Source organism: Ruditapes philippinarum, unplaced genomic scaffold (assembly GCF_026571515.1).
Source record: "Ruditapes philippinarum isolate M1 unplaced genomic scaffold, ASM2657151v2 ctg790_1_1_1_1, whole genome shotgun sequence".
Taxonomy (NCBI): domain Eukaryota; kingdom Metazoa; phylum Mollusca; class Bivalvia; order Venerida; family Veneridae; genus Ruditapes; species Ruditapes philippinarum.
The window spans coordinates 132,741-147,267 of NW_026859737.1; the positions used below are offsets into that span (position 1 = coordinate 132,741).

A 14,527-nucleotide genomic window follows, 5' to 3' on the forward strand; every position below is an offset into this window, starting at 1 on the left:
TTGAATGTGTTGTACCGTTGGGAGATAATAAACGGAAACTGATATTACTTTCAAAGTAAAAGGGGCATTACTCTGCCAAAAATCATCGAACCATGACCAAATTCGAACTTGACCTGTATTTTCTCATGACATATCCATATGTCAATTTGAGTTGAATGTGTTGTACCGTTGGGGAGATAATGAACGGAAACTGAAAATTCATATTATTTTCAAAGTAAAAGGGGCATAACTCTGCCAAAAATCATCGAACCATGACCAAATTCGAACTTGACCTGCATTTTCTCACGACATATCCATATGTCAAATTTGAGTTGAATGTGTTGTACCGTTGGGGAGATAATGAACGGAAACTGATATTATTTTCAAAGTAAAAGGGGCATAACTCTGCCAAAAATCATCGAACCATGACCAAATTCGAACTTGACCTGCATTTTCTCATGACATATCCATATGTCAAATTTGAGTTGAATGTGTGCAACAGTTCTTAAGATAATGAACGGAAACTGATGATGTCGGAATGACAGAAGGACGGAAGAATGGAATGACGGAACAGGGTAACACTATATGCCCCGGCCATTACATGGCGAGGGCATAAAAATATATCATGCCAGACACTCTATTTATCACATACCAAAAATAACAACTATTTGAAGTGAAAAAGAACCATTTTTCATTGACGCACCTATAGTATAACGCTAACATTTAGTGCATGCATTTTAACACTATTTAAATCTATTTATAAGCTCAGTGGTCTACACCTTTGTGTATATTTGCGTGTAAGCCAGTGGTCATGAGTTTGAATCCACCTTGGGAATGAATTCTCCAAATGAACTTTCAGCTAGTGTGACAAATTTAACACTCCTTTTCTGTTAGCCAATACTGTACTACCACTGCAGAATACAGCCTCTTAACACACCAATCATATGTGTAAAATGAATGAATGCAGAGGAAATTTCTTACACTTAAACTTGAACTCAAAGGACCTCACCATCGTAATGCTTAAGAGCTACCACAGGACTAATGCTCCTCAGTAAAGACAAACAAAATAAAATATCAAAATCTTCCAAGTTTTTCTTCACAAATCCACAATTTACTCTCCACAAATCCACAATTTTCTCACTATAAATCCACAATTTACTCTCCAGAAATTCACAATTTCCTCTCCACAAATCCACAATTTACAGGGTTACATTACCTTATGTTCTTGTTCCTGTAGAAGTCTTGCCAATTCCTCGTCCTGCATTTCTTGCAGTACTTGTCTCTGGGCAGGGTCTACATTTTCTGGTAGACAGTAAAAATCTGAGAAATCACCATCATCCTCAATCTTACCACCTGGAGTCACCCTGAATAATAAAGTGATCATATCTATGATATTTAATCTTTAATAGTGCATGTTTGTAACTACTAACTAGGGGTGTCATAGTTAGAAAAAATGTTTAAATAGCGACATATTAACCGTATTAAACTTTTAACCAACTGTTCTAATAAATCCTTAGATTTTCCACATTAACTTTGTTTCTTTATGACAAGATATGTCATTTTGTTCATATTTTGTTGTACTCAAAATGATTACAATACATTTCCTAATATGGAGTAGCTATTTTCCACTAGGGTCAAACCATAATTATTTGATCAGATCGGAATAAATACATTGTTAAGTACATCTAAAATACAAACAATTGTCATATTTTGTCATAAAAAACTAAGTTAATATTTAGAATCAATTTAAAACTTTTCTGCCCCTAAGTCAAATACAAAACGCAGTTACCGGTTATTGAATTCTCTAACCGGTTTTAAGCTAAAAACCGACCGTATAAATGTGACACCCCTGTTTGTAACACAGCTTTTCATTGGATAATCATGACGTTTATATGATTTTATAATTATACACTGCTGCTGTAAATTTATGAAGAAATCTCACTTTTTTGTCTAAGAAAGGAAGTTTGCTGTATTCAAAATTTATCATAAATATTCCTGACAGGTTATATGACCATATATAAATGGTTGTTTGCAATATAATCGTCACCTTAAGTGGCATGGGTTATATATACAAGCAAATGCTTATATAGGGCCATATAACCTGTCAAAAATTTTTTATAACTTATAATATATGGCTGTAACAGTTTACCACTATAAATGAACAGTAATTGCTAGTAACTGATGCAATATGATGACACCTATAAACTCCTCATTGGTTAATCTCGGCATATTTTGGGGAAAAAAAAAGATGGGCCATTCAACTTGTATTGTATTTTATATAAAATTTAGTATACATGTGCATTACAAGTTATTTTTCATACCAAAAGTATCAAATAATAACAACTATCTATTGCGTTTAACCACGACATTAAAATTTCTTTGCTTTTTGCTTTTTTTTTAAAAAATGATTTTAACTCTTCATTGGATACTCTCTGCACATTTTCAATAAAAAAATTAAGATGGACAATGAAGTGGACAGGTCTTACCATAAGTATTTCAAATAGTGATAAAAACAAAAGAAATATTTTATTTAGATATTCCAATTTTATACTTATAAAATACTGCTTGAAGAAGTTCTAAGTGGTTTTAGAATTACATATTTATCTGATGAATAATATTTTGTTCTAGAACATTCTATTATCTGCTATATAAAAATAAGTAATATCAGATCATGTATCATTCTCACACTTGTCAACAACTTCAAAGTATAATTATTTCATGGTTTGTTGTTATGTGTAATCACTAAATACTAACCATTCAACATAATCATTCATTGTATTACAGACCTACCATTAAAGACCAATTAACTTTAAACTGGTATTTTATCAAATGTAAAATTCACGTTCAACATGATTTTTTTTTTTTGCACCAAAAGTATCAAATAATTAAACAATGTAATTCAGGTGCCCCTCCGTGCATTATTTTTTCGGGCAATAGCGGGCAGCCAAGTAGAATCATCAATGTTCCACCAGCTGTAAGCTGGATAGTTTGCGCACCTCAAAGAATTGGGATCCAAACCCACAGCGGTGAGGAGCAAGTGGTTTGAAGTTAACCACCTTAACCACTCGGCCACGGACACCCCAAATGAATTTATAAAACTGCTAATTAATAAGATAATTTGTTGAGTGACCCTAATGAGTCATAATACAACAGTTAAATACTCTAATTACCAGTACAATGTTTGTTTTAAATTTATCTCGAAAATGAAAATTAAGACAATATTAAATCAGTTAAATCACAAGTTCAACTTGTATACGCTGTATAAAACAGTTCTCACACTCACAGCCACTCCCATCTTAATTGAAAAACAAAATTAACTTCCTTTTAAATTTACTTCCTTTATGTATCATCAATGACTGGTTACGAGAGTAAAATCTATAGCAAGTTAAGGAGGGCCTGTGAATCATGTACGACAGTAAGAATATATTTTTCCTAAAACGTGTCTTTATATAATTATGTTAATTTTGAAATTTTCAAATTGTTAACAATATTCTTATACTATGAAATGACATGTTAACATACTGTGTTTAAAGGCCCATTGTGCCCAAGAAATTCTTTTTACTTTTTTCATTTCTTCAAAGCTTTTTTTTTGTGATTTTATGTTTTCCAAACAAATATTCTGATTGGGGAATAACCTTAAAATTGTCTTTTTCTTCTGTTGCTTTGTGGCAATTGGAAAATGTTTCATGATTTATTATTTTGTATGGAAGTCAAAATACAACTTTTTATAAATTTTCCTACTTTAATGACAAATAATTTACATTAAGCAATACTAGTATCTAAGATGCTCTAAAACCAGTAATTTAAACACTGTAAGTTTCCTAAAAGATTGAAAATTTATTCATTTTTGAGATATAAAAAATTGTTTATACCTCAGAAATGAATAAATTTTTATTTCTAAATTTTATATAATATAAAAAAAAATGCTTTAAAAACATATAATTGTCAGAGATAGTCTATATCAAATTTAATTAACTAAGAAAACTAATTAAAGCAATTATAAACAGGCATATCTATTGTGTACGATAATCAATAACTGTATAAGATGGAAGAAAAAACCTGTCACCAAGAAATACAGGAAACTAGGAAAGATAGACTAATAAAGTGACAAAATGTGGCTAAACAAGAAAATACATAGAGCAAACATAAATTAACTTAAGAAACTGAAAGCAGGCAATATTAATTATTCAATTTAAAATATTTCTGCAATGTTAAATAAAACTAAAAGCATATGCCTGTAATACAACTAGTCTTAGTCTTATCAGTTAAATATACAAAATAAAGTTTACTGTTACAAAAACCAAAGTTCTAATCATTTGAAATCTCAACTTAATAAAATGCCGATACAAATTTCAAACATAAATTCCCCAAAAAGTCCATGCCAAAATTTAAGAATTAAAATAATACAATTCTTGATAGCTGAACGTATAAATCAATGATTTGAAAAATCAACTGTCAAATGTTAAATGTCAAATGTCTTAAGTTGATGAAAATTAACTTGTATGAAATAAGCTAGTAAACTCAAAGTCTCCTGGGTCTGAGGTTATAAAGAAATTCTCTAAGCTCAGGACTCTGATTGGTCAGAAACTCCCACAGAATGTACACTGACCAATGAAAATCCTCGAGACAAGACTCAGGAAACAGTTATATAACCTTGAGGTGGCTACAGCATCTACCCATATAACAAGTTCACCAAGTTCATCCAGAAACCTCAGGCAGTACATATTTTGGAATTTTTCCTTTAAAGCAGCACGCCTCCAGATACATGCTAATTTTCATGAAAAATTTGAAAATTAATTACAAAAAGTAACAAATTGTGAAGTAACCAAATGGAAGCAATTAACACATTATCAATGACACTTAAATTACCAAATAAAGATAAAAGTAAGCAAAAATAGCCTTCACTGTGTTAGTAACGCAGTAAAAATATAGCTATAAATACTGGAAAATTGGTCATTAATCGCAAATAACAAGTAAATTATTACTTGAACCTTGTACCTTTTTTTACTTTTCTTAAAATCTAAGTACATTTTTCTCAAGTTTGATTCTATTAAAATACTTTCGCTCATCTGGAGGCATGCTGCTTTAAAATGAAAAATGATTTGTCTATATTGTAAAGACGGACCAGTCCATTTTAGATATTAAGTGGGGTAAGGGTTGAAAAAGTGCATTTACCCAGTAAAGGTTGAAACAAGAAACATGGCAATGCCATGAAACCAGGTTTTCAATTATCACCATTGTAGATAAATATGTTGTATTTGAAATACAAATACAAGCAAACAAACAATGTAACTATGTGCAATGTAAAACATGAATAATGTAGGAGGAATTGCCACTGAAGAAGTGTTCACTATAATATTATGTATAAGGAAAAAAAACAAAGGGCCATAATTAGGTCAAAAACTATCCAATCACAAAACCCCGACAATATGTGCCAGGGTGCTTGATGACAAAGCTTCTGTGAAAGTTTGAAACAAAATCCGTTGAGAAATGTAGGACGAGTTCAGCACAGAAGAATTGTTCACTATAATTATATGATAATTCTGTATAATGAAAAACAAGTTACAAAGTAGACATGAAATAATATATCATATCTTTTTTAAATTACCTCCAAAGATGATATGACCTTTGACTGCCAAATCAAGTTAAAATCATGTAAACAGGATTTTCAATGTTAATGTCACTGTGACCTTGACCTTGGAGCCAGCCATGCGGAACATGCGTTCTGCACGTCATCTTGATGTGGTAAACATTTGTCTGAAGTTTCATCAAAATTCTTCAAATGGTTGAAAAGTTACAGAGCGGACAGGATTTTCAATGTTAATGTCACTGTGACCTTGACCTTGGAGCCAGCCATGCGGAACATGCGTTCTGCACGTCATCTTGGTGTGGTAAACATTTGTCTGAAGTTTCATCAAAATTCTTCAAAGGGTTGAAGAGTTACAGAGCGGACAGGATTTTCAATGTTAATGTCACTGTGACCTTGACCTTGGAGCCAGCCATGCGGAACATGCGTTCTGCACGTCATCTTGGTGTGGTAAACATTTGTCTGAAGTTTCATCAAAATTCTTCAAAGGGTTGAAGAGTTACAGAGCGGACACAATTTCGTTTGACGCCCGCCCATCCGCCCATCTGCCCAGCCGCCCATCCGCCCATCCGCCCGCCATACCCCAATCTAATAACCAGGATTTTCAAAATTGAAAACCTGGTTAAAAAGTGCATTTACCGAGTAAAGGTTGAAAAAAGTGCATTTAGCGGGACAACAGTTTAAAAAAAAGTGCATTTAGCGGGTCAACGGTTTAAAAAAAGTGCATTTAGTGGGGCAATAGTTTAAAGAAAGTGCAAGAAGGAAACTATAAGTGTGAACTATATGTTAGTACGGTTAAACCACTACCTGGTATTATACCTCATAGCTACCCCCCCATTCTGTACATTCATCTCCGCCATACGATCATCTAGATCTTCCGTACTCCCTGAAATTGTTTCAAGTACATGTTTATCTATACATGTATATATATACATTATTATATTATTTTTTTTTTACAATTCAATACTTCTAATATAAAAGAGTAAAAGAATATTTTTCTGGCTGCACAACTTCATATTTTTACTTTTCCCGCACTTTTATAATGTTACGTCATTGTTATATTTGTTATATGACAATATTAAACATTACTGAAGATATGTAGTTACTCACTTTCTGAGTGAGTTCAAACACCATCATAGGCAAGAAACAAAATTTCTGTTTATTTTGTGGGCATGAAATATTGTGGTTCTGTCAGAATAGACAATTATCTGGGTTCTTAAATTCTCAGATTGTCTGTTATTGCAAAAAAAAGTAAAATGCAAATAATGTATTAAAACTAATGTACGTGTTCAGCAGGCAAAATAATAGCAGATATATAGCTCGTGATAAATACAGCAAAACCAGTCATTAATGGCAAATAACATGTAAATCATTACTTCAATCTTTGGATATTGTTTTACTTTTCGTAAAATCTTAGAACATTGTTCTTAAGTTCAAATTTCTTGAAATATTTTTTACTCATCTGGAGGCATGCACCTTTGAATCATATATTCATATTTTCATGCTTTTATTAAAAATCTAATAGCTAAGAAAATAACTTTAGTTTGGCTTATTTGCAACTAATTAGACCATCAGTGTTTTTTTATTGTTGTTGTTGTTTTTTCAATATCCTTACCTCTAACATTCAGCCTGGCCTCTTCGGTCCTCTGAGCCTGTGTTTTCTCAATCTTTTCTCGTTCCTTTTTTAATTTTTGCAACTTTTTCTTTTCTAAGTGTCTTTCGTATTTTTGTTTTTCTTTCTCTTGTATTGCCTTGGCATATTCCTTATAAATACGGGAAAAAAAACATAATAACAGGTGATAGCAATAATACATGGGGAAACCCTTTACTTTGATTATTTTTTATGATGAAATTGTCTCCTATTTTTGAATTTAGATCAGTCTATTAGTTATTAAGAGAAGGGTCAGTGTCAACACATTAAAATATGTTAAAAATGGTGCTATGGGCAGTTTTCACTCCGGATCATGGCAGTAAGCCACACTGAATTTACCACAGCACAGTTCAGCCACCGCATCGTTCCTAGGCATGCTGTCAAGCAGTTTATCAGTAGTAGTACTTCTGTACATGCCAGAATAGAGGTACAAAGTCAAATATTAAAATAGCCATATATTATATATATCAATTTTAGTTATTTCTTTTAGAATGTAATATGCAAGAAAAGGAATCAAACAATCGCTGTCTTTACAGACAGTAATATCTAGCTCTCAGGTAAATATAAAGTGAAAACTCGGCAGAGCCTCGTTACTGCCGTAAAGAGTTATCCTTGAACTAGATATAAATATAAACAAGAGCGATCAGTAATCACATGTGTCGCCTCATGATGGCCAATTTCATGTTGGGACAAATTTTGTGACAGACGGACAGACAGACAGACAGTGCACAACTAGACTTGGTACTGATCATTCCTGTAAAGTTTGGATAAAATTGCACCAGTAGTTTATGAGGAGTAGTACGGACAAGCTTTTGCGTATCTGGCAACACACAGAAAAAAAAACACCTTTTTATCAAAGGGCCATAACTTGGCCAAAAATCATTCAACCGGAAAACCCGTGCAATATGCGCAAGGACTTGTGCTACAGATCAATCCTGTAAAGTTTCATTGAAATTGCATGAGTGGTATAAGAGAGGTAGTCCGGACAAACTTTAAAAATAAAAATTATTAAAGGGCCATAACTCTGACAAAAATCATTGAACCGGAAAATGCTGACAATATGCACAACTAGACTTAGTACTGATCATTCCTGTAAAGTTTGAATGAAATTGCACCAGTAGTTTATGAGGAGTAGTCCGGACAAGCTTTTGTGTATCTGGCAACACACAGAAAAAGAAACCTTTTTATCAAAGGGCCATAACTCGGCCAAAAATCATTCAACCGAAAACCCGTGCAATATGCGCAAGGACTTAAGCTACAGATCAATCCTGTAAAGTTTCATTGAAATTGCATTAGTGGTATAAGAGAAGTAGTCCGGACAAACTTTAAAATTAAAAATTATTAAAGGGCCATAACTCTGACAAAAATCATTGAACCAGAAAATGCTGACAATATGCACAACTAGACTTGGTACTGATCATTCCTGTAAAGTTTGGATGAAATTGCACCAGTAGTTTATGAGGAGTAGTCCGGACAAGTTTTGTGACGGACGGACGGACGGACAGACGGACGTTCTCACAGGACAGTAATTATGTGGCTACTCTATTGTTCTCTCTATTGTTCTTTTAGCCACGCAAAAGAAAAATAGCCACATAAAAGCATTACGGAATGAATGACATCAAAGAGAACCTATTGTCCTTCTAGCCACATAATTACTCTCCTGTGAGTGCGGACAGACAGACGACGGAGAAGTGATCCCTATATGTCGCCACTACTCCGTAGAGGCGACACAAAAAAAATCATATTTTGTCCATTGTATTGTATAAATTATTGACCCAAAAATGGCTGCCGCTTTTGGCAAGGGAGGTAAATATTGTAAAATCGGGAACTATCTATGGCAGGACTGGAACACACTGGGAACTGGGATACAAGTTATTTGAGGTCAATGACCTTTAATTTTTACCAATGGAGGTCCCCAAAACCTTTATCAAGTAATTGCATACCTCATCAGTTAGTTCCCTTGCCATTTTTCGTGCCTCATTCTGTAATTGGTCCTGCTCCATCAACTCTTTGGCAATATGCTGATAAATAAAAATTAACAATTTTAATTTAGATAAGTAAATTTTAGCTTGTGATAAAAATAGAATCTAATCCACTTTCAAAAACATAACGGCAGTCATTGATTGGCTGATTTAAAGGTCAGAAGAAGGTAACCTTCTATTGGTGATAGGCAAATCTTTCAGCGTAGCCCATTTTAGGAGCTGAATTTTATCAAAACTGACTAGGTCATTGTGTTCTTTTGTGTTAATCAGGCCACTCAGTGACTATGGGCAGGTACTCGAGGAACAGATATACTTATCTGAATGGAAAATGCATGTAAGGTATTTTTTCTTGGATATTCTACCATATTTTATCATATTTTAAATTCTTTTCCTCAATAATTTTTTTTTTTTCACGGACATCAATGTCAAGAAATTATTGTCTTACTAAAGTATATGAATTTACAACTTTATTCATAAAAGCAAAATGACATCATTCTAAGCATGCAGTTCCATTCTAAAATATGCAGAAATGATGTCATTTTAACAAGGTTCATGCATTTAAAAAAAAAATGGTCGGGTTTTCAGTTGAACCAACACAATGTATAGGTCATATGCCGACTTTCCAGCTTTACAGAAAGAGGAAGCCAGGTTCATTCAGGTGCTCTTTCGTGCATTATTTTAGGAACAAACAGGCATCTAATGAAAGAATCCAATGTCCCTGTCAGGATTCGAACCCACAGCTATGAGGAGTTGAAGTGGTTTGATGTCTATGACCATAACATCCCGGCCACAGCTGCCAGGTTCATTCATAAATTGTGCTAAAATGACGCCATTGTGTAGCATGCGACTCATTTGTCACCGCATACCAGATAATATTTCCAGCACAGGAAAACTAATGGAAACACCAGTTTGATATGCAAGAAAAACCAGTCTTATATGCAAGAAATACCAGTCTGATATGCAAGAAATACCAGTGAAACAATTAGATTCCAAGCCAGCCAATCTGCATTTCTGTAAACACAAAAGAATTCATTCCTTAAATTGGTTTTAATTATTTACATGATAACATTAAACAATGTCGTAATATATTTTATGTTTCACCTCATCTGTGAGTTCAATAGCCATTTTACTGGCCTGATTCTGTAACTGTTCTTGTTCCATTAATCTCTTAGCAACTTTTTCATCTTCCTCGGCCCTGAAATCAAGTTATCACATCATTCAATAATTCTGTTGTGTTAAAATTAGCACTTATATTACGTAATATCCTCTAATGAACAAAGAAACAAGAGCTGTGGGTAAGGCAGTGAGCTTGACTATTCTCAGAAACTTCTGACAGTAAGTAAAAGGGGCATAACTCTTTTAAAAATGGTAACTCACGAGAACCTGTAGATCTACTTATTATTTAGATAACCACAGAGAACAAATGTTTGAAGTTTTAAAACATTCCCTTCTGTAGTATTGGAGCCACCAACTTGTATGTAAAATCTTAACCAAAGAGTTTGGCCAGGAATGAGAACAATATGTCACCTTGGTGGAATAACTGGTTAACTCCTATTAAATTTAGAAGGAATCAACTGGTTACTGCACTAAAGTGACAAATAGCTCTCCCAGTCAGCTACTATAAATAGCATTTATTTCACTAAAAAATTATCAACCTTCAATACACCTCTTTCTTTTTTACATGTACAAATCCCCCCCCCCCCAGAATAACTTTTCCAACTTCTACAAATACAAATAAAATACATAATGTACATACTGCGCTCTTAGGGCCTGTAACTCCTGGAATCTTTCATTTTGAAGCCGCAATTCCTCGTCAGACTGTACGACTTTAGCTAATGGAATGTCTTCACGTACAGTCCGTCGATTGAAGCGGTTCAATCCATAATGACGATCAACTATAAAACAAACATAAACATTATTTGAGCCGCGTCACGGCAAAACCAACACAATGGGTTGGCGACCAGCATGGATCCAGACCAGCCTGCGCATCCGCGCAGTCTGATCAGGATCCATGCTGTTCGCCATCAGTTTCTCTACTTGTTATAGGGTTTGTAAGCGAACAGCATATAGAAATAGAAAGATCAATAATGGCTTGTATATCTCAATGGATGGAGAAAAGATTTAAAGATCTTAGACAAATCTGGGCAACTTTTAATATTAACATAATTACAATCTTCAATATTAAAACCAGACTCATCATTGAAACCTTTCTTTATAATTATATAACTATAAAATTGAGGAATAAGGATAAACACAGGAGTGATAAGGTGTAAACTCTCCAGTAGAAAAGGGGAGGGTTACAAGTACGTAACAGTCTGCCCGCCTACTGATAGCATGGGGAGGGGCAAAAACTCTTCAGTAGAAAAGGGGAGGGTTACAAGTACGTAACACTGCCCGCCTACTGATAGCATGGGGAGGGGCAAAAACTCTCCAGTAGAAAAGGGGAGGGTAGTACGAAACACTGCCCGCCTACTGATAGCATGGGGAGGGGGAAAAACACCTCCAGGAGAGGCAGAAGCAATTATTTTGGTTGGGTTTTACAAGTACATCACAGTATTCACACTGATGCTGTTTAGGTGACATGGCAAATTTCTATTATTCCTGGTGGACAAATTAAGACCTACGATATTCCTCAATGCAATTTTGTTCTGACAAGACCTGCCACCGCAGTAAAACCAGCCATCTTCCCTAGATTGATATCTTATATTCTCCCACACAAGAAAGTATCAAGACTCGTGGGCGGATTTTATTTCCTGATTTTCACGAGTCAAAACCCGTAGACCCGTGTCAATCGAGAGCCTTGATTCAAGAGTCAGGCTTTTTTATCTGGTGAGGCTGGAATGCACAGCTGTGGGTCAGCCATTGACATAGTTAGATTGTGAAAAACAAAGGCAAACAGTATAACATACTTTCTTCATTCTGCAGTTGATGAGCAAATGCCCCATCCTCGTACACTGCCCACTCTTGTCGTACTGAAAATACAGAAACCATATTGTTACCTATTTGTCTATGTCATGTAACAAAAAATAATTAACACAGTAAATAACACGAATGAGTTCTTCTGTAATACCATTAAACAACAAAATTTCATTGAATCATAGACTACGCATAAAAAGTGTTATATTGGTAATAATTGATGAAAAACACTAAACAGTCTATCTTACATGGACAGTGCGTGAACAAAGAAAAATATATAACTATATTATTGTAACTGCTGTATCAAATGAAAATATAGGTTAAACTAAAATCAGTGGAGCCTAAAAATAGTACTAAGGTCACATCATTTCAATCAGAATTGACTTCTAACTGTTGCTTTAAAATTACTACAAAATAATTCTAAACAAAAGCTCAGCAATTTAATCGCACAAAAAAAGTTGTGTGATAAAGGCCAGCCTTAAAATTATCTTAATTGTTTCACCTCTCGCAATAATGTCAATTTGGGCAGGTAGGTCATTTTTGTAATGAAAAATTATTGTAGAAATATCATTATTGACCATAATTATATTTTTATATCTGAATCATATGGGCTTTGATATTTAATGTTGAGAATGCTTTATAGCATATTTATAAAGTTTAGAACTATTTAGTTTTATTCAACCTATAACCCAGATTTGAAGATATGATTCTGATTGAAAGACTGACAGCCTCCGTGTTTATTAATTAAAGGAGAAAAAAAATCATTATATTGGCAATAACAATTTTAGGGGTACATGTAGGTAGCGGGAGAGGAAACAATATTTTATTTAACGCCTAAATGCTGTAAGAATTGTTATGTACTTCAGACAGTTTTCATCATATAAAATACTGTTATTAAAGTATTATACTAGTTCATAGGGCTTGAGGGCATTTATTAATCACAATAATTATGGTTAAACTTTGAAAGTGCATTGGCTTATATTAAAACATCATTGATAAACCCCATTCAAAATCATGGGATTCAATATAAACAACACATTACATTTGAATTCAGAAATGGATTTAATGAAATGTACGTCAAAGCTAACCATGCAAGTATCTAGATTCTTGCAATGCATTTTTATGAATATTAACTAATATTAATTTTATGAAATTCTGTTAGTAAAAAATACTTCTAACATACAAATATAGTGATTGAATTAATTGTAAACACAGTCATATTTGAATTTATATATATCTATAATGCATAAAGATCTGATGTATGCAGAAATACACAAATTATTCTATTATATTATTATTAAAGATATAAACATTTTTCTTCAGTTCATTTGTAATCATTTGTGATCATTTGTAATAATGTAATTGTTTACTGATATGGAAGTATATACAAGTAACAACTTTAACCCTTTTACAGTACATAAATAAAGAAGCATGTTGGGAGTATAAAATGTACTTCCGTATCATAAACAACACAGCTAGAACATGCTCAACAGAACAACATGTTCATGTCATGTAAACAAGAACATTCACTTAGTAATTAACATGATCGTTTAACCACAATGTAACAAGTTGTTGTACATGTAAATCTGGTATGTTATAGTGCCATAGGGGATAAATTAGTATACAAGAGAATGTAATTGACTCTTAATTGCCAATGAAACAAAACAAAAAAATGACTCAAGAGTTTTAGCCATTTCCCCTTCTGTTTTGTATACTTAAGATATTTTGTTATGCTAAAGGCTGTTGTTGTTTTCAAAGATTGTGTGGCCACTTCAAATAAACACACACTGTTGCCAATTTGAGATTAGGCATCTGACCAAGATTATGTGGTCACTTCAACAAACACATTTTGCTAACTATACATGTAGATCATCTACAAGTATATGATAATGAATAAACTGCAAAATTGTCTTAGAAGTCGTAGGGTGAAGGTCAAGATCATAATGACCTCCAAATACTCAATATTAATCATAGCCATTAAATGGAAGATCTTCCCTCCTTATTTATCAATCTGTGAGCGAAAATTTCATGTCCATGTTTGTTATTATATTTCAACTGCTAAATTACATGTACTTGAACTACATTTAATTCACAAGTCTGACCAGTTTCTTATATTGTCAGGGCTTTTTTTTTCACAAGTTGGGGAAGCAGTCCTGCCCTTAATTTTGGGGAAAAATTACAGGGTATATTTGCAAAAGGGGAAGGAAAAACTTGATGTAAATTCAATTTTGGGGGAAAACTGTACGATTTTAAAGAATTTTTCTTTGGGGAAGCAGCCCTATTATAACCGGTCCCTGCTAAAGTAGGGAAAGAAGCCCTGATTGTAGCTAGAAAATATAGGATGTCACAAATTGAGGGCTTTTGAATAAATTGTTACAACATTAAAATACACAATCACGTATTAAATACTGT

The 14,527-nt window shown here is 33.5% G+C and overlaps 1 protein-coding gene across 3 annotated transcripts in view; it reads right to left on the minus strand.

The window, feature by feature from the left end:
- Positions 1 to 14,527, minus strand: part of LOC132757733 (trichohyalin-like) — a 43,417-nt gene that overhangs the window by 24,502 nt on the left and 4,388 nt on the right. For 2 of the 3 annotated variants that reach the window (XM_060749116.1, XM_060749114.1), the window contains exons 2-8: positions 12,109 to 12,171; positions 10,956 to 11,094; positions 10,301 to 10,394; positions 9,161 to 9,238; positions 7,182 to 7,329; positions 6,374 to 6,452; positions 1,196 to 1,343 (exon numbers count right to left, since the gene is read on the minus strand). In XM_060749116.1, the coding sequence (XP_060605099.1) occupies positions 1,196 to 1,343; positions 6,374 to 6,452; positions 7,182 to 7,329; positions 9,161 to 9,238; positions 10,301 to 10,394; positions 10,956 to 11,094; positions 12,109 to 12,171 (749 nt within the window). The remainder of the gene's footprint in view (positions 1 to 1,195; positions 1,344 to 6,373; positions 6,453 to 7,181; positions 7,330 to 9,160; positions 9,239 to 10,300; positions 10,395 to 10,955; positions 11,095 to 12,108; positions 12,172 to 14,527) is intronic. The other variant, XM_060749115.1, reaches the window with a different exon arrangement.